Consider the following 22,753-nt stretch of genomic DNA (forward strand, 5'->3'; position numbering starts at 1 on the left):
GCATCATACGACTGCAGTTGCTATACGACGCGCATTCCTCCTCGTCAGGGGCGGCGGGTGCGCACAAACATACGCGTAGTTGACGATTTCGCAAGAGACCGTACCGGATCCGCCGTAGGTGCGCGAGTAACGATAATTTTTTATACTGTTATTGTCTGTCGGTCGTCGTAAAAATGCGTCACAACAATACGCGCGCGGTGCGTCGGGCAAACGCGCGCGCGGGCAACCGAGCCCAATATGGTCGTCGTTTGGTGGGGCCACTGCCTCGTCGCCGCCGCCGACTGCGTTACAACGATTTTGCCCGCGCGCGTTCGGCAGGCCGCGAGGACCTTCAATAGTGTTCGCGTAACCGGTGCACGCGCACGTGTTTGGGTGTCGTCCGTGAACGATCTTCATCGTCGTCGCATCGTTTGTGTTTCTTATCGCGTTGTCCATTCGTTAGTAATTTATCGGCGTCCCGGTCCCGCGTTCGCACACACGCAAATCGCGCAAATGACGGCCACCGCGGCTGCGCTCAAGAGGCTCGAGGCCCTGTTCGACGACGTCAAAATCGGAGACGGCGGCGCCGAGCCCTCCAAGACGAAAAGGGCGTCCGTGGAAAAGGTCCATTTCGCCGTGACGGCCGACTGCGACGTGCACGGCGTCGCGGCCAACGCCCGCCGGAAGTCCGAACACCTGCACCACCATCATCACCACCGCGGCAGCGTGGTGTCCGGCGCCGCCGCCGCGGTGGCCGCGGTGCCGCGACGCGACTCCGTGCCCGCGTCCATACCGGCGGCCAGCATGCGGCGCCGCGATTCCATCGTGCTGGGCTCGCCGGGCCGCGACACCCTGTGCCATCATCCGTCCGCGTTCCCGACGTCGTTGCGCCGCGACTCGTTGGCGTCGTCCACGTCGTCGCTGCGCCGCGATTCCCTGAACTCGGCGCGCCGCGACTCGCTCTCGTCCCCGTCGCCGCCGCATTCCTCGCCGCTGTCCGCCGCCGCTTCCGGCGTGGTGTTGCGCCGCGACTCGTCGGCCGCCGGCCGGAAGGACTCGCTGACGGCGGTGCCGGCCTGGCGACGGTACTCCACCGACTCGCTGGACTCGGTGCGCCGGAACTCGTGGGACCCGTCCGGTCGCAGGGGCTCGTCCGGTTCGTCGGCCGGTTGCGAAGATCCCATCTGGGAGGAGACCAGCAGGGTAAGTCAGCTATAGCTGGTGCAGCAGGTCTGCGCTGCATAATATCATAATACCTATTATATAAGTACACACAATTTACACGCGGTATATGCGGGCGCTGCGTCGACGTGTGTACCTGCAACACGAGTATAGATCGAATCTTGTTGTTATTATTGTTATTATTATTATTATTTATCCTCTCCGAAGCCCGTCACTTGGTCGGCATATAGTCGTATCCTTGTATAGCTGTAGGTAGAGGAAGATTTTTGATAATACATTTTCATCAAACTATAATAATAGACTATTATTAATAGTATTTTTGCAGAATATTAAATTCAATTGTGAATTTCCATTTATTTTTTTAACAATAACTCACATTTCAACGTCGTGATTTGACATTTCTTCAAAACTGGTAAATGTGTGGTACCTACGTTGTGCATATTATATTCGTATTTTATTATTATTTATGTTGTCGTTTTAAATTGTAATCGTAGAGTAAACCCAAAGTCGTGGTGTATTTTAATTTGTTTAAAATTCAAACACACCATCATCGGTTAACATTATTTTTTGATGATAAAAATATGTTAAAAAGCGATTAGTACGTCATGTACAAAGGCATGAAAGATTTGAATTATAGTATCTACATCAAGAAGTGTATTGCATAACATTCCTAGTGGGAGTAGATAATGTATATTAAACCTAAATTTTATATTACAATAAAAATGCCATTAATTTTTTCAATATGGTTTTTTGATTTTTAAAACCTGAATGGTGCAATCGTAATTCGTAATTGTTTTTAAAAAACTGCAGTTCTATGGCTATTGTATTTTCAAACATAACAATTAACCACCATCACTCATTTTACCTATATTTGTGATTGTTTTCTCAACGACGTGGATATCGATATTCGAAGACCGACTACTGTGGTGAACTCTTCTATGTGTCATATATTATGTTTTGGAACCTATCTGTATGGATGTATATTGTATATGTATTGGCGTATTGGCTAAAAAATCTGGTCGTTCACATTGTACGTGACCGTATTATAATATTGCTTCACTCGCATCTGTGTAAAGTGAGGAAAGTTGATGATAATAAACAATTCAATATCATATCGTCGATATAGTCGAGTTATATGTACAATGCTAGGAACGATCAAACTGAGAATAACCCGAGTTATTTGGTGGTGTTGCTTTTATCAATGATGAATATATAAAGTATATTATACGTAATAAGGGTCCTGTAGATCCTTGAGAACCGTGGACAAAGAGAGTATGAGACACTGTGATGGTCAGTAGGCACAGTGGCTGCAGCGTTTGTTATTTTGATTATTTATTTCATTATTATTACTATTATTATTATTATTATTATTATTATATTATTATTTTATTGTTCGTTTATTGTGACGCCTTATAATCACCGAGGAGTTGTTGTTGACAACGTCAATTATTTACGTGCGTGTTTGTGCCTCTGGATAACACAGCAGCTGAAAATAATTTTTGGGTCATTGGCTCTGTGTAGTATATTATATAATATATATATATATATCTATATAATTTTGGATATTAGTCTTCTTATAGCCTCGAGCAGTCGAGCCTATGCGTTATTGTTATTTTCAATCTTCTAATATCGATAGATCTATAAAAGACGTGTTTTCTACGCATTACAAATATTGCCCACGGTGATATATTTTTGGTTTGTGTTAAATTTTAATATGTAGATTTTTATATCTCAAATGATAAAAATGATTTTAAAACAAATTGATAATATTCTATTTAGCGTTACAATAATGTACTTACATTATATACTACTATAGGTATTAGGTACAACAATATTTTATATAGTTTTGTAGACTACAAATTGTAGTAAGTAATAAAAGGTAGTTAATTTGTAAAACTGGAGGTTAAATAATTAGTTATTTATTTTATTTTAATTACCTTTACTTTAAAATATTAGATATTAACTAATAATTAGTCACACATTATTGATTACAATATGTTTAACAAAGAGAGGTCGAATATGCTTTTAAAATCTAAACTATGGGGTAATTAGAAATAATTATTATATGTAAACAATTAAATATATTAAATCATACATATTTTGTGTAATGTAAAACATATTATACTTGATTCTTTGTCGTTAAGTATTATATATATGTATGAATTCAGATGAACGTGTTGCAGTAGTAAATACTATATAATAATAATAATTTATGGTCCTAAATAAAAGAACAAGTGTCTGTAGTAGTATAGCTTTGTTTTTAATTTAATTTATTTTTCATTTTAACTCTAATATTGTATTTATAAGATAATATTAAGTAATGTTTAAAGTTGTTTTGAAGTTGTCTTACATTCATATCTAGGCATGTTAAATAGATTTAATTAAAACTTTTAAGACCCATTAAATATATGAGGTATTATCCGGGTTATATGAAAAACTGAGTTCTGTATTTTTATGCTAGTTTTATTTTCTCTTTACAAAATACTTATTAAATCATTCTGCAGGTTAATGGTTAATTGATAACGTGGGTAGTTTGCTATACAGCAAACTTATACTTCAGTTTTAATTTAAAATGTTAAAAACTAATGGTTAATATAAAGTATAATTTGTTTAACGCATGTCAAAATAAAAACAAACTGTTAGAATACCTTTCATATTTTTAAAATAATTAAAAATAATAACAAGTGTATCATTATTTTTTCTTCCCACATAAAATAGACAATATTCCTACGTTATACATTTTTGTATTCTGACCCGGTTTTTTTTTTTATCGAGTTTACATATTATGCGGTTTTTACCAATTTCGTTCAAGTTTATTATACTTCATAAAATTTAGTCTCGATAATATGCGTATTCTTGACATTAAAAAGTAATAACTCTTAAAACTTCATCGGTTATTTTGATTTTGTTTACATGATTGTGATCATGACTTTTAATTAATTATAATAGCTAACAGTATTTTACAATGTTTTTAATCTACGAGATGAACTTATCTCCGTAAATGTACATTAATTTTGGTGACATTGGTATCCGCACAGGATTTTCGTCGCTATCAAGGTTTACTCAAGGTCTATGCCATACCAGAAGATGCGTGGTATGTAGGCGATTGTATAATATCATGTCCTTACTACTAGCCCACATGCGACTTACACACCTATGTGTGCACATATAGGTATTACCTAGGTATTTGTCGTACAGGCATATTATAGCCGTCAATCTATGACTAGTTAGTGTTGGTCAAGGATTACATTACGGAAACGTTCGGGAAACTAAAATGTGTACAATAGTTAATAACTAGTTGCATACTTGTATCAATCCATAAACTATTGAAATATTTTTCTCGACGTCCAATGGTATATCTCCTATTTAGGAACAAACATATTATGTATATAGTAATTATTCATAACTTTTGTTGTTCATATTTATTATTATCACGATTTAAAAAAAAAAAATACTGATTTTATTTTATTGCCGCCTACTGGTGTGCAGTTATAATTTACCAATGTATAAAAAATACTAGGAATACGAATACCTAGCAATACAAAGGAATGTTTTGTCTTATCTTTTTATTTTTTGAAACATTTATATATTATCATGTACTCGGATCCTTTGTTTTTCCAATTGTGATTTAAACGGCAGACGTTCGCGTAACTTATTACAAAATAAATGTATTCAGATGGAAAAAGTTTTTATAGGCAATGTATATGAAATACCATATTATTTTATTTCGTCTTAACGGAACCGTATACTCGTAGCGGATCTCTTTCATTACTCAAACCGGTTTGTTTTTTCGTGTTGTTTTCCAGAAACAACGGGTCCCCCCGTCCTTCGTACCACGGTACGGCGGTATTCCGTAACCCACGGTGAAATGATTTACATTTCACGCACAAACGTACACGACACCATACCACTCCGGTTTGTTGGAAAAATAATAACATAAATGGATAATGAAATCATCACCGAAGATAGGAAGAATCTGGTTTTTTTTATACTTTTGTTGTCTTCTCTAATCTTTTAATGGCCGTAAGTTATAAACATATCAAGCTTAAGTTGAGAGACGATCGAGGTCGTAAAATATCGCCAAGTCTTCCAAACCGACTGTCGCGATCACAACATACATCGTATACCTATTGATATAATATACCTATATCATACCCAATACCTAAAATATTACCAATGAATGTTTCGCCGACGAAGAGGACACTCTTTAACGACGACTGCTGTGTTATGATATTTTGTACTGCATCGTTCGCCCGGACCTATAATGTTGTTACTGATTATATATATATATATAGATACGTATAGTGTTCACTATAATATACAACTATTACCGCGGTATAGGTCGAACTGCCCCACACTTCGCTTTGCCGACTATGTTCATAACTGCCTCAGTTGTTGTTTTCATCGGCGTCGTCGTTACGATGGGAATAGTTCTTTCGTCGAATGAAAGTAGAACACTCCGATGATCAGTCGACCTGACCAGAGTTTTTACACCGTAGTTTTCCCTCAGTAAACGCCTGCCGGTTCCGTCCGACGAATCGTCGCATTGTGATAGTATAATATTGTTATGTGTAATGTAGGCACGTACACTGTACAGTCAATCTGTCCGTCGTGTCTAAACTTTTCGGAATAATAATATACTTAAAAACCGTTTTTGAATCAAACGTGTAGTGTTTGTCGGTACGACGATGATAATAGTATAATCATTCTGTTCATCAATTTTGGTTGTGATCACGTTATTCTTTATTTTTTAATTTGTATATGAACCAGTTGCCTCAAAATAGTCATTAGCCGCCAGTATACAGATATTTCGTTCAATGCAGGTAATAATTATAAATAATTATTATTTACGTTTTCGAAGCAGTTCTATTAGAATTTTCTAGTTTTTCCTCATTAAACCCACTGAAAACACACATTGCAATAGTGTATAATATCCGCGTTGGTTTTGTTTAAATTGTGCACAACTCACGCAGCTGTCATATGTTTGCTTACGAGAAAATATAATATATTAATATATTATAATATGTATTCCAGTGCCTATTATTCTACGTAATATATTGTGTGGATTCGGATTAGTCAATTTATGTTAATATCTATTTATGTATAATTTATACTCAACATTATATACATATTATATATATATAAATTCGTGTGTGGGTGGCAATAAATCTTTATTCGTCAATAAAAATGCGCAATGCAAATTTTCGATAGTCGTTTATTTATACGATAGGTGACGACAGGTAGTGAGGAATACTATATTTTATTTTTAAATATTATTTATTTAGTTAACATGTCATGTTTTTACGATTGTATCACAATGTTAGGTTAGTTGCTAAATTACAGTCTTTGATTATTATTGTTATTTCAAACTATCTATTAAGACTTCAACAGCGATAGTTATTAGTCTAGTTGTAAATTATGTACAGAGATTATTGATAAAACAAAATAACATTAATCACAATTTTTGACTTAAGCTTATATTATATATGTGTAATGGAAAAATAAATATATTTCTTCCGTGTTTTCTTTGTTAATTGCGTGTTAGAGTGAGGTTTGGTTAATACAATTTCTTCGTGCTTTAGTGTATTTTGCGCATTTTGGTAACAATGTAATTGGTTATAAACTTATAACTTATATGATTCCTTGCATATATCGCGTAGATTGTTTATTTGGTGATGAGGAAGAGTACATTAGATTTTTGTGTTTTATTTTGACTAAGTTAATTACTATATATTTCGTCTCTTTTTTTAAAAATAAGTAAAAATTTCCATTTTGTAATTTAAGGTTTTATATTTCCTAATTTATTCCTTGACTATTAAATATAGTGCTGTGAGTAAAATTGATATTAAAATAGATTTAAGTTTATTTTATTTGATTGAACTTACATTTTGTAGTGTTGGTTTTGTTTAGCAATTGTTGGGTAACGTGAATTTACATATTTAAAACTACAAAATTTAAATTCTAAACTTTAAATTTAATTAACAACAAGTTGCCATAATATTTTTAATAGGTTTTATTAAACTACATTTTTTTTTGTTTATTTCTATTATATGTTTTACAAATATAATTTAATAATAAATAATAATATAGGTAAAACAAAAACAGATAAAAATAAACGATTTATTTATTTTTTTATAATTTTATAATTATAACTTTCATAAGGCACCTACTATGAGTATTTAATTATGTGCGTTACAATACACATATTATGTTACTTGTTGGCTGTTATCATTATCCATAATTCATGTCCTATAATTATACATTCAATTTAATAATATGTATAATTCATACACCGTTTATTTAATCTAAATTAGTAAAATGTATAAAACTTTCATTTTGGTATAATAGTATTTAAGTAATTAATTTTAAACATTATATTATTTATAAATATTATTAAAATGAATTTATATAATTGTAGAAGGAAAATTTGTAAGATATTAAAATAGTGTTGTGTGAATTTGAAATTTTTTATTCTGACTAATTATTTTTAATATTTTTATTTTGTTTCTATTGAATAAAAATGTATTAATTAAAACATTTATCATATTAATTATAAACGTGTCTTGTAACTAATAATTTTAATAAATAATATAGTCATTATACTGGCGGCTGGATTATTCATAGAGATAAAAAATGCATTTAGTTTTTAAAATTTAAAATTCTGATTTTTGTAAATTGAAATTCAAACGGGCAGTTTTTGAGTTTAATAAGACTTTATGCTCCAAACAGTCATAGAGTATAGTCTATAATGATTGATAACATTGGTTATAAGAAACTGTGATTTAAAATTTATATTTTATAGTAATTGATATTTATATACATTAAAGTTATATAATTTCTAAAATAGTTTGATTAGGTTGGTACATCGATTATTTTATGTAAAACTATATTACTATTTAAATTTGTACAATCCACAATAATGGTCGCGGAAGTACGACATAAGAAAATATCTAATTATATAAATATAATTACATCTTTAATTTTTTTTATCTGTGTTATTTTGATTTTACTTGAAAATTTTGTGGATTCAATTAACGGTTTTATTTATACAATATTATGCTATTATTACTTGTAGCGATAAGCCGATAAACTATCTATTATTCATGAATTCGGTTTTTAAGTTTTTACTATTATGGTTTTCCATATGGCTAATGAAATTTTGATTTTTTACTTTGGTATAAATTTAAACCCCCCAAAAATTCAATGTAATAACATATCATACAGATAACAGTTTTTAAAATGTTTTTTTAGATTTCTTTTTTCTCTCCAAGTATCTACGCTATCGTACATTTTAAATTAATTAATTAATAATTTAATATTATTTATAGTAAATGTTGTATACGTGTCGAACATATTCTACGTAAAATATTACAATATAAAATACATTTAAATTATGATACAGACTAGGTATTAGGTTTCACTATTTGTATCACTGCGTTGTATAATATATTGCATAGTTCTTAAAGTACAGGGGCAATCATAATATATTATTTTTCTTATAATATTATATTATGATTTATAACTGTAGTTATAATGCTACAATCAGTTATAACTCATAATGCGAATTCTTCACTATATGGTACAATCGATATATATATTTTTTAAAGTCTGCTCAATTATGAAACACATGATATGTGTAATAAATAATAGTAGTGTTCATTAATTAGTTAAAAAATGAATAAATATAAAACCAAATATGAGTTTTTTTAACCTCTTTTTTTTTTTCTTTCTTTTTTTTTTTTTAATCAGTTCAAAGTGAAAAACAAGTTAATATGTTTCTGTATAATTTATGATGTAGTAAAATATTCTTTAATGGAAAATACTAAATAGCATAGTATTATTATAATAACTTTTTCATTATTGTATATGATGTTGCCTAAACTAACTAGATTAAGGGGCCAAATATTGTGTCTTTGTCAATAATTTATAAAGGGCAATAAATATAGGCAATTCTGTAAAATTATTTAATATGTCATTGAAGAAATATTAAAATTGTATTCATTTTTAAAATATTGTATTACAAGTGCTTAATGTTCATTATACTATTTTATAACTTAGTTTTTTTTTCCTTCCAATTGATTACATAAGATTATAGTAAAGTCGTTGTACTTCAAAAAACTTCATCTTGGCTTTTAAATTTATTTATTTTTGATTAAAATATTCTCTCTATAATTATAAATACAAACCTAACATAATAAAATAAATACAAAATTATAATATTTTGAGAATATAATATTAAATTTTGATTGAAACTACTTAGGAATGATGAAAAGTTGGAATTATGCATTCGTCATGCTTCGATTACTTCGATTACTATACTACCTGTCTGCTATTATTATTTGAGTATTATCATTAATAAATTAGAAAATATAGCATTAGAAAATAATTTTAAGCAAAAATTGGTTAGCTTTGTATAAAATTTAAAAATTTTTAAATTATACTCCTAAAAAGTTTAAATGCAATTCACTGATAAGAATATAAAAAATATTAATTAATATAAATCACATAATTATTTCATATTTTGAATTATGTAAATAATTATTATTTGAAAATTTTGTTTTCAAAAGTGTTTATTATTTATTATAATGTATAAGAAATCCTAATTAAAACAAAATCTCATTCTATTTAATATATTTAATTAATTGTTGTGCTATTATCGCATGATAATTTAAGTACGATTTTAATTGATTTTTGTTTCCTTTTATTTAAAATTCAAGTACGTGTAGTAAAAATCATAGAAAGCGTGGAAAATTATAAATTAATTAAAAATGTAGATTTATTTATCTAAATATTAATTAAAATTAGAGTTCAATGTTGTAACCAAGTACACAAGATATAACGATCTTATTTATTGAATAATAAATTATACATAATTTAATCCATCATGTTTATTGTTATACATTTTTAAATATTGTAAATTTGTTAATTTTTATAGTTATTTTATAAAATAATTTTACTCTTTTGACAATCCATTAATTTGTTAATACTGCAGTATGTATTGTTGCACAAACATAGTTCATGTTATTTTTGATGATATTTGTATGTATTATATAGACATGTATAGTCGTTGGATTAAAACCAAAATGTGAAAGAGAAACAAGCTCTATTTGAACGAATACTAATCGACGTGTGCCGGGCTGTAAACATTTTATTAGAAAATGTAGTTTTTTTATTACTTATAACTCATATAATATAAGTGAATAATCCGGATTATAAATTATTTTTGGTATTAAATTAATAAAAATATCTCTTAGTTTGTTTTAGAATTTGAATTAGCGTCGAATCCATTGGTTTTGCATGATATGTATTTTTTTATACCATTATATTTTTAAGCTTTAATCTTCAACTCTGAGGGTGATTTATTTTAGCGTGTTTAATTTAGTTAGGAGGGAGATGTTAAAAGTAAAAAATAATTAGTACTATTTCCTCAATAATTGGAAAAAAATTAAAAATTGTCAAATTATGTTGTTAAAAGTTTATAACATATTCAATATTCATACCTTAGACTTTGATGCAGTTAATAGTATGAATGATGACATACCTTAGTATTTATTATATAATGAAATATTATGTAGATCAATTCATCCAGCGCGTATGAGAAAATGAACATTATAAGAAACACACCACTGCGCTTGTCGAGCACGTCGATCGCGTGAAAACGAGAGAGCTCATTGTCCTGTGGTGACGTTTTACACTTACGCCACGAGATATGATGGTATACCTGTATAATATCTATTAGACGTGTATAGTTAAAATGTACTGCGGTGGACGCGATCGGTTGGTCTCGCGACTTTCCTCGTTACGCCGCCGCCGTGTGGTTGTCACACTCCAAATATCATCTCGTGTCGTAAATTAAACGGCTAGTCTTTTTTCTTTTCAAGCTCCTCTGGGTCGCGGTTAACACCAGTTATATGTTACTCGTCTCATACGATTTTTAGTGTTGACAGCTGTAGTGAGCATGCTTTATTGACTACCGTTATCTTATATTATAATAATTTAATGTAAAAGAAAAAAATGGATACTTCAGTGAAGTATATTTATTGTATTACGGATAGTTAGTTAACACTTAACAAGAACAACAATACTGCATTGACATAATATTATAAAAATTAATGTTTACTGTATAATGAATTCGGTGCATTGACCATCTGTTCAGCTAAATAAGTCTTTAAGAACCCTAAGGTAAACATTCTAAGACATCACCAAACCTTTATAAAAAAAATTGTAATATATTAACTGTACCTTTGTAGGAAATTTAAATAATATATACTTACAGTTATTACTTATATAGTAAATCTATTAAAAATATTATTTTTTTAATCAATGACATAAAACACTAATAATTTTAATTCATTTTTGTTTAAAACTCGATTTTCTCAGTCATACGCAGACAACTCTCATTAATAATTCAGTATCTCGTACTCCCGTTACGATTTCAGCGCACATAATTGTCGTATGATCACTGCAGTGTCGTAAATAGGCAAAATCTTATGGTGAGAGAAAATAAGCCTACCATAATCTTCTGATATTCTTCATTTTATTCTTAAATAGTATAAACCTGTAGGAGAAAGTAGAAAAAAATGTATTAAGTGTGTATGAATACATCTATGGCGCTCAAATGTTGTTTTAGGGGTGCTTATTCAGATTTGGAGAGTCCAAGATTCCTATATTTGTATCACTGTTTGAATACTTTTCCGATAAGTACCTACCTACTGCAGTTAGTGACAAAAATGCTCATAAGTTATACACCTGATATTAATTTGCGTTTCATTACATTACACGTGTGATTACGATTAAGTTAAATTCATAGTTTAAGTGTGAATTAGAAACAATTCTAGTACGCAATATGTTATATGTATATGATTCCTAGTGTTCAACGTGTCTTTTTTTATTGCATCATGAATAGTTGCAATAGTCTATAGGGATTAAAAAATTATGTGACTGTGTTATGTATTTGAGTTTGTAAAGCATTTTTTTTTAATGAAACATATTATATACTCTATTATAACCTAACTAAAATTAATAATATTGTTGTAAACATGAGCATACATTACGATTTCATACAACTCATATAACACGGTGGCATTTCGATTACATGTATTATTATTTACTTAACATATATTATATTATAGGTAGACTCGTTGACTGTAGTTTATATTATGTTAATAATTAACATAATCATATAATTATTATTCGTAATTTTCTCTTTCGTAACTGCTCTGGTGTAATACCCATGAACCCATGAACACGCTGTCTTCTTGTAAATTGTATATCAATTCAATTATTCGTGCCGAGTTAACATACAGCGGAATAGAACACACATATACGCATAAACGCATAATGCTATAATAGTCATTAGTAGAAAGTATAATATGTTACAAACACGTCAAAGTCTCGTGGTAAAATCGTGTTATAAAACCTACTAATTTTCTATGACGATCAAATAATATCGAACTAATTACATCCAAGAGTCGATTGATTATTATTTATTTATTTATTTATTATGGTCCAATTGCTGCGATGACTACAATTCCATCGATGTATTATAATTGTAAACCAATAAATTGTTCATGAATATCGCAATGTAAAAAAAAAAAGTACAATGTTCATTAAAAATCATACAATTATTATTCTAATTATTACTTTAATAAAACAATATAATATTTGTAGGTACTCAATATCAATATTGTAGTAATATTTAAAACTAATAAATCATTCTATTTTGTATGGTACCTATAATTATCACTGAATCGAGTTAATAATATGTAGTATGGTTCATATATCACCTGAAAGGTTATTTTTAAGAACCACACTCGTTTTTGTTGTTTAATTTTGTCACTTAAGTTATATATTACTTTTTTCGTTTCAATAACTACCGGAAAAATGAAATTTCTATACTTACTGACACTTTTCTCTATAAAAAAATATTCATTCGGCTAAAAGGAATATAGCTGATGCGTCCTAAATAGAACTGCGTATATTAGTTTGTAATTAAAAAATACATCTACCATTGATAAATATATCACGTTCAATATGTTTATACATTTATATTGTACAGCTGTTTTCTTTTACGGTAAATTATTGTTTTACCGGAAAAACAACGTCATCGTCGTGGGAAGATCTCGTCTCGGGCACACGACAGAGTCTGCGCTATCTTATATAATATAATAATATAGAATTCCCTAATCTGCAAAACACAATACGAAATTCGATTATACGCTGCTAGTCGGTCGGAAAACTTAGGACACACACAAATCAGTTGTGACGGGTTAAGGAGATGACTGGAAAGAAGTTAAAGAAGCTAACATTACACATATATATATTACCTATATTTTTATTAATGTGTTATTATGTATATACAATATACGTGTATTCGGATCACAAAAATATTTACAAAAATTACGAAAAAAAATCAAACAATTTTCTTTTGGTGTTATCACGTCTTTAGTTATGACACAAATATCCGTTTTTAAAATAACTTCGAATTTCCAAAACTGTTGGTATATTTGAAAATGATTATAAGATAAGTACAAATCCATCATAGAACCATTATGTGGTTTGATACTTTTTAGAAAACTTCCAGTTGTATTTTTCACAATTATTGAAAGTGCATTCGATATAACCTTTAATGCAGATACTTAAATACTACTTTTATGCTGATAAGTATTGTCGGTATCGATAGATGCTCTCTTTTCTGACGTTTTCAACCTAACGTCAAAAACAGAAAAAAACTTAAACGCACGATTGTAGAAGAATATCTTGTATAGGTAAAACCTGTGACTTCGTTTGATACCTATATGGAATAATTTATAACTAAAAAAGACGTAGAGACACTGCAGAATGGAGCTTTGGACTGAAAAATACTAGCTGGCGATGGGGAAAATCGGAGGATTGAACATGTGCTGGAGACTATAAAAAGAAGAAGAAGAAGTCATATTATGGGTATTACGATCAGTGAAGAGAGCCTTCAAGTCCGGAAATGCAGTGCAGGACACAGTCGGACATCACCGCACTACGCGACCGGTAGCGCGTGCAAAAGTGGGTTTACCCCACTCACCGCGCGCACGTCTGCTTCGGAGGCGGTAGGGGACGCGGCGGCGGCGGCGGCGACAGATCGGCGTGCACGTCGACGCGCTCGCGTATACCATCCGTTCAGTCGCTATCGCGCGTTACATTCAGTCCGTTACCATGAGGCGCGCGTGGCCGCCCGTTTACCGTCCGCCGCCGCAACCGAAAGTCGTCTCGGCCGCAGCCGTGCCGCAAATGCACTCGCCGACGACGACGGCCGCAGCGGCGACGCGTTACCGTCGCGAATCCGTAGCGGCCGCCGCCGCCGCCGCCGGGACGTGTTACGTTATCGCCGCGCCCTGTTCGTGCAGTCCGCCGTTGACCGTCCGCAACGGCCAGCAACAGTACAATAATTCGGCGGCGTACCATCATCAGCACCGCGGACCGCCGCCGCCTTTGCCCGCCCGTAACGGCGGTGGCTGTCCGTACCGTTGTTGCGCCGATGGCCGTCCGCCAAAGTCGTCGTCGTCCCACCCGGCGGCGATGCGGTCGCCTTTGCAGCGGTCAAATCATCATCAACAGCAACAGCAACAGAATCTGCAGCAACAGCAACGGCGGCAGTGCGCGTACGTCAGGCCCCGGCCGTCCAGGTCGCTCGAGAACCTGCTCCGGGTCGTCGAACTGGACGAACCCGCGACGGGGGCCGGACACCGCGGCGTGTACGAGAAGAGCTGTCACTACGGGAATCCCAGACGCAAGATGAAGGTGCCGGGCAAAGAGAACAGGCACGCGTGGAAGCGCCGGTCGATGGAGAGCCTCCTGTCGGCCCGCGACGTCGCTGACAATAAGAGCTTTGAATTCTTCCGCCACGTAAGACCACCCCTAACTAAGTTTACTCTATATTATGTACGATTGTCGTACGCATCCCTTTTGCCCGCTGCATCGGCGAAACGAGCAAACGTTATATTTTGTACCATATCGTATATAGGTAGACAGTATATAACGAGTAGTTAACTTAGTATTTTTTTTTAGAGACAAGTCTAATATAATAATATATTCCGCCCAAAAACCGCGGATAAAGTCGGTCACTGTCATATTTTGACTATACCCAAATTACCTAGACATTCTTAAAAAAAAAAAAAATAGACCTCTTGACACTCTTTGCCACTTCACTGAATTTATGTAGTAATAATGTCTGCAGTTTTTTAGAGATTTTGGTTTTTTTTTTGCTGTAAATGATTGACCGCTACATTATTACATAGATAAATACGTATTTTGCCAATGTTATAAATTCTTGCCATAATATGTGCTTTCTTTGAATATGAATCAGACACCTGTGTGATCTAAAATATTATATTGTTGTCGGATTGTTGGATTGTCGTTTGATGTGTCAAAGAAAAATACTTGACCGCACGTTCTATTCTATTATTATACCCATTAGACGGATACCTACTGGCTACTACAGGCTGGCTAAGAAGTATTATACTACCTTGGACGTTACATTTTTATTCCTTTATTGATTAGTTGTAATAAAAGTGTAACGAGTGGAATTTCGGCAGAAAATGTTCGTAACATGTAGGTACCTATATGGTTGAAATTTATATCCTTTAGTATGTTTGTTTTGGAGTGTTAATTTCGACTTAGGTTAGTGATGATTATGAATTGCTTCATAACGATATAAATATTATATTATTTTATTTTATATTATATTTTAAATTTATTAATCATATTCATTTTATTGAAAATATATCAATAAACACAATAAACTAATTTTTGTGGTAGTATAATTTAACAAAAATAATATTTAAGTATATTGTAATAAAAAAAAAATCTTAAAAATTTTTTTGCCATGATTTGAAATGTTGAGAATTATTTTTAAGCTTATCCTTACCTCTATGACCTTTAGTTATATGATGGGATACTATTAGAAAATTAATTTGTATTACAACTGATAATTTAAATTTAATAAAACATTGATTTTTTTGACTGGCAAAAGAAATTTAATAAAAATGTTAAACTTTTTTTTAAAGATGAATGTTATTAAAAATGATAATTCCAAAAAATTTTGATTTCTCATGAATAAATTTATTTTAATATAAATAAAGGTGCTTCATTTTAACTTAAATATTAGTTTGCAAATTACTCTTAATATATACTGTTTATTTTATCATATTTTTATTGTACACCATTTTGAAATATTCTATTGATATGATATGCATATTTTATATAATATTATATTGGGTATAATCCTTAATAATATTTAACACATTTTTTTTTTTTTTTAATACACTTTGTCTATCGTGGTCATTTGACAATAAATTGGTACTATACCCAATAATAATAAATGATTTTCTGTCACAAATCGAAAATTATTCGTGATATATACGTAATATTGTCATTTCAAAGATATACAGTTTTCCGTGACATTACGAGTTTAAATAAACGTTTTATCCCGTTTAATTCATTTTCTTATGCTTCGTATTATCGTTTGAATTCGGCATTAACGAGCCGTAAAAGTGGGATGATATGTTAACTTAGTTGTTCCGTCTAGTGTACACGCTTACCGTATTTTTATGAAAATATTTTTACCCGGTACTATAATTGTTAAATCTTTTTCTTTTAAAAAATGTGACTATTTCAATCACTTTCATTTCAAGTCAACAATAATCTAGTCTTATGCCTGTCGTAATATCTATTAAATTATTAATTGTCGACTAACTCTTGAAAGTATTAATCGTTGGATCATCACCCGATAATGATAAGAGATATTCTCAAATAAGAACTTAATTACACTGATCATTTTCAGATAATTACTATTATTTAGATTTAATTACGTTTACATAAAACCATTATTATTATATTATTATTAACGTTTAATTGTTTAAAAATTATACCAAATCCATTTGATAAAAATATATATATATGTATAATACCGTTAATAACTACTCGTTTAGTATTTATACTATATATATAATAAAATATTACTAAGCGATATACACGCATGCATCATTAGACTTCTTATTTTCTAGGCTGTTTTGTCTTTAGTGCCGCTGAATTTGTACTTTACTCAATTTTACCGTTGTCAGCCACTATATCATAATATTTACTTATCTGTATTTATATATCTGTAGACCAATAGTTGGTACACTTGGTTATATTTTTGTATTTCTCCTTTTATTTTCCAAACATACTATCATATTATGCATAATTCTAATGACTCATAATATGGGCACTACGTCCTCATTGAGGATATTTTTAATTTTGAGATTCTTGTTAAGTGACAGAGGTAGATTTTCCTTCAATCATATTTATATACCTTATGATATAATTTATTATCGTTATAAAATGTATAACTGCGTAAAATTAAATAAGTAATTAATTTAAAAATAAAAATAAATTCCTAAGAAATATGTACCTATATAGGAGTTAAATTTTTTTTTATATTTTTAATAGTATATACTAAATACATTTAAATAACATAAAAAATATTATAATTGTACAACAATGCCTAGTTACTAGACAGCATAGAATAATCTTGGTATATATAATAATAAAACTATTTACGTTTTATATTAACTATAGGTAAAGTAAAAGGTCATCAATTTCTTCTTTTTTTTTAATTGACTAGAAGTAGTAAGGTATTTGAAATTTTTAAAGAGAGTATTGAGTATAAAAAGGTTTGGAAACACTATTATAGAAATATACAATAAATTTAAAATAATGGTTTGAAGAAGAATATATTATTTCTTTTCCTACAAGAAACCTGTGAATGGTATTAGTGAATAATTTATATCACTCTACCTTTACGGTGCGTAATCCTTGGGAAACGAGTGGTACTTTACGTCAGGCTCCAGCTCTATTGTCTATGATGCTAGTGGTTAGCGATTAACCGTGATTTTTTCCACTGGGCTTTCGTATAAAGTTCTTTTAGAGTTCGTTTTTGTCATTCGATTATTACACACATAATTTCGCTTCTACAAGTTCGTTTGCTTTAATTATAGTTCTGGAAATAAATGAAATTCTGACCGTGAATCGGACCCATAACCAACTGTTTTTATGTAGTCATTTACGAGGGCGTATATTGCACTTCTATTTAATTATTTTTGAACACCTCCCGCCAAATGAAATTCCGGCTGTTTCCAGAGAACTACGCGTTTGATGTCTTGTAAAGATAGAATGCACAATGTCAATAAGTTCCTTTTAGTAATAGATTGTTTCGTGAACTTTTGCGATCGTTATTTAGAAACAACTATAGAATTCGTTTTACATTATACTATGTATATATTATAATATGGGATAAGCTTCAAAAATTCGAGGAGAACTTTGATGAAATAAACGCGTAACGCGCTCTAAGATAATTATCAGTATATAACAGATAAATACCAAATATTATCGCAGTTTATTATTGTTCGTTTGTATCCGAGTGCCGACAAATATTCGTATTTTGATACATGTAACTGTAAGGCACAAGTGTGTCGTACGTTACTGTACCATTCAGTTTAAGGCGCAGTCGATTATTTAACGTTGTCGGAAGGTAATAGGTATTGTGACGAACATCAAAGGATGTTTGGTTATGAATTATTATTTTTCTATAAGCGTGTCCATCTCTGTATACAAGTACGTCCTCTATAAAAACTTCTCAGCTTATACTACGCAAACAAGGTGTTTTATCTATAATAAATTAAAAATATCTAAATTTGATTTAAATTTATCTAAAATGTATGTACACTATAGGTACCTATTGCAACCAGAAACATACTTTACCTAACCGTAGTTAAATATTATACTACATATAATAGGTATTACGTTTAATTATATAATATATTGTTTTAAACTATATTTACAAAATATGAAATTGATTTATATTAAGTTTGTGTATAAAACAACATATAGATGCTCTCCGAATTCATTCTTTAGAGTAGATTTTATTTTTTTTCATTGTTGTTTTTTTACTGCATATAAATACTTTCTGTAATTCTGCGTACTCCGTTGTCTGCGTATCTTTATTATTATAAAATTTTTATTTATTATATATCTGTCTATATAGATATATGTATATATAAATGCGTTTGTGCATAAAACAAGTTTTCCGTACATTATCGAAAACCGTTCCAGTATACATATATACTACTGACGACAATATGAGCGACCCGAGCACTTTCGCTGTTGTTTTAACTCTTAAAGGTTGCCGTGCGGAAGACGAATTCTTTAGAACCGGAGTAAATGATTTTATGTACAAGAAGAAAAAAATGGTGCGCGTGGATTAAAAAAGAACGACATTGTCGGTTTTCACTTTTGGAAACTTGTTTTTGTCACACACACAATATCATATTGTATATGACTACACGGTGTCCGTCTGCTGTAGACTCAGTGTCGAGGTGTAAGTACATATAGCTTTTATTAAACTCGTAAAACGTTCCGGGTGGTAACAAATCGTTACAGATAAGGGGAATGAAAGAAAGGTCAAGTCACAATATCATACCTACTTGGCATTACGCGTTTGAAAGCGTTTCGATTATTCACTTACATACTTACATTTCCATTTCATGTATATAGAAATCATACTCCTAGGTAATGTTATTATTATTGTATACACTTCGGTCGTGTAAATGTAGGTGAAACACAGTATAGAATATGAAGTATGTTTGCTATGGCTAATACACGTTGTCATCAAGGCCGGACTGTGTTGCTGTATAGTGTGTGCATAGAAGTTATCATGCGGATGAACAATAATTAACGACATAGTTGCGGTATTATTAAATTCGGCTTTTAGCAACGAAAATTGATTTTAGTATGCGGAAGAAATCTGGTCCAAAACTGGTTGATCGTCAAAACGTATTTATTAAATTGTCGTGTTACCCTTTTTGAATGCGTTATTAATGAAGAAACGTTTTCGAATTTCTAAAAAAAAAAATTACATAAATACAAAAAGATCCATTTGAGTGCGTCTTCACTAATTATTTTGAAAAGTTTTTATTTAATTTATGTATCTATACACTTTTTATTTACATAGTTAAATGTCAATATAAAATAATATTTTAAGTTTTTTCTTTTTCGAATTACAAAATATCAAGAAAAAACGAATACATCTTAAAATGTTAATTTATAAGGAAATAAATGTCTGCCAAAAACTATGAAATTTAAACAAATTGTTATCGCATAGATTTATTAAACTTACTTTCCGAACACTTATGTAAATGCATGATTTCTTGTTAAATTCTGGTTTTTAACATAAAGCGTATCTGTGTATGTCGTATATGTTAAATGTCTAAAAAAAACTAGATTTAAATTGTTAACTAAATTTTCTGTTTTTTTTTTTTTTTGTTTTTTTTTTTTTTATAGAATTTAACTTACAATAAATCGCGTTTAAGAATGCTTTTAGCAATTTTTTTTTTTACTAAAATTCTGATTGACTGTATATTATAAATCATCCATATCTATTTTTAAATCATGCAAATGTACTGAGCATAATTTTAATATTTCCTACATTATTAAGTTATTTACACTATAAATAAAAATCTACTGACTACTGAGTTATTAACATAAGATTTTTTAGAAAGTTTTGATAATTATATTGTATATATATTATATTTATGTATACTTCTATACAGCTTGTAGTCTTCTCAAGAGGTAATTATGATTAACGCTACTATTTTCTCAATTATATGTTAATATTTATTATGTTTGATAGTACTTAGTATACTATGTTAACATTAGATAGTATTATGTAGAAATTTAAATAGCAAATATTAAATATGATATTATAACAAACTGTTATTAAAAATTGTAATTAAAAATACATTTGAACAACGATTTTAGTGAATAACTGAGAAATAAAACTTTAAACTTACCATTCGTAGGCTCCCAGTCTTCTTGCATACCTATTACGTTGAACCGTTATATTATCTGTTGGTAGTGGACAAGAGTATAAAACAATTTAGTTTATATATCATTATACATGGTATGGTGCCAATTTATATTCTTATAATTCACGTCGTTTTAACCAACTAATTTTAATATGTTAGTATTCAATATTTCAAAGATAACTATCGTTTTAAAATATTTATATTTTTTTTTTCATTTTATGTGGTTGATGAATGCCCTACCACCGTCCAATCATTGATTATTTTATATGCACATTTAACAGCGGTTTATGGCGGTGGATCTTCTTATTTTTCTTTAAATATACATTTTACAATCTATACCTTCACAATTTAGGTAAATTGTTTATTAACTCGATCAAATAAACTCACCATTTGTGATAATAATTTCTTTTTGTTTTTATTTATTAATTTCATTTGATATTAGTAAGTTTACAATCTGCATAATTGACGCTTCAGGTGTTACGGAGGATTACCAATAATTTCATTGAGCAGTGAATCTAAATTAAAAGTTTTATGTTTGCTTAAATTTTCACTTTTCTTTGATAATCTTTTCTTTTTTATATACACAAAATTTAGACTATACTGTTATATGTTTAATGGTTATTGAAACAAACTTAAATTGTTGGGTATATGCGCGTCGGGCGCGTATGATTAATTATTAATTATTGATCGTTCACTGGTTTTATGCATAATATATGTATCGTAAATTGTATTTAATTTAATTTAATGTTATATCTTGAGTTAAGTTATAAAGTACTTAAATTTTTACATGCAATTAGTAAAATCATTATTTATTTAACATTCTTATCAATTTTTAGTATTACCGTGACCGTTACTTTGAAAAAGACTACATTAAACAAGCTAAAATAATTAGCGACGGATGAAAGGTTAACATATTTTCGAAAACTTCGTATCGAAATATGATAATATTTTATTATGGTTATAAACGTATGGAAGCAAATTAATTAATAATAAAAATAAATTTAAAAATCGCATTTTTCCTTATACGATAGTGTGGGTGGAAGGTTCGGTTTCCCTTAGTAGCGTCTAGACCCGGGGTTGATAATAGGCGTTCCACGCGCCAAATTTGGCCCGTGCACCATAGGAAATAAATAGACCGCTAAAAATATTTTTTCAATCCTAGTTTTCCTCACATATTAGATATTTAATCTATTTTTATCATGTATTTGGAGATAACAATGCCGTTCATCGTTTCTGGCTCTCAATTTTTTTTCTTCAAATTTCTAGACTGCCATAGAATATATTTGCTGACCTTTGGTCTACACCCATAGACTGAGTGGGGAGTCGCTGCAGCAAAACGGTACATTTAAATCTATCTTATTTATCATTTTTTACTGTAGGTAATATGTCTTTGAATGAGCATATGCAATGTCGAGTATAGATGATTGCCAATCCAATATAATACTATAATATATGATAGTATTATAATATACATTTTATCGGTGTTTAGTCGTTTTAGACACTATAATAATATAATTTATTTATTATTTTTTATCATCATAATCAAACGAGCTTATACTATTACAGTCGTGTATTGACACTTACCGTTTATTAACGCATAAATAAAACGCATTGAAATACGCGCATGTTGGCTATAGTATGTAGAACAAGCCGTCGCCGTCGATTTGTTTTTACGGTCGACCGACTTGTGCACGTAGTTTATGATGGTCAAACATTTT

General features: G+C 30.8%; 1 protein-coding gene across 4 annotated transcripts in view; it reads left to right on the forward strand.

Annotated features, from left to right (window-relative positions):
• LOC114123889 (WD repeat-containing protein 47) overlaps positions 1-22,753 on the forward strand; it is a 42,820-nt gene that overhangs the window by 5,360 nt on the left and 14,707 nt on the right. Inside the window, exon 1 of one of the 4 annotated variants that reach the window (XM_050197246.1) lies at positions 26-1,182. The exons of 1 other annotated variant lie outside the window; for it this stretch is intronic. In XM_050197246.1, the coding sequence (XP_050053203.1) occupies positions 238-1,182 (945 nt within the window). In that variant the 5' untranslated portion in view covers positions 26-237. Of the gene's footprint in view, positions 1-25; positions 1,183-5,719; positions 5,985-14,308; positions 15,040-22,753 lie in introns of those variants that run through there. 2 more of the 4 variants (XM_027988886.2, XM_027988120.2) reach the window with 2 other exon arrangements.

Source organism: Aphis gossypii, chromosome 1, assembly GCF_020184175.1.
Source record: "Aphis gossypii isolate Hap1 chromosome 1, ASM2018417v2, whole genome shotgun sequence".
In the NCBI taxonomy this organism is placed as follows: Eukaryota; Metazoa; Arthropoda; class Insecta; order Hemiptera; family Aphididae; genus Aphis; species Aphis gossypii.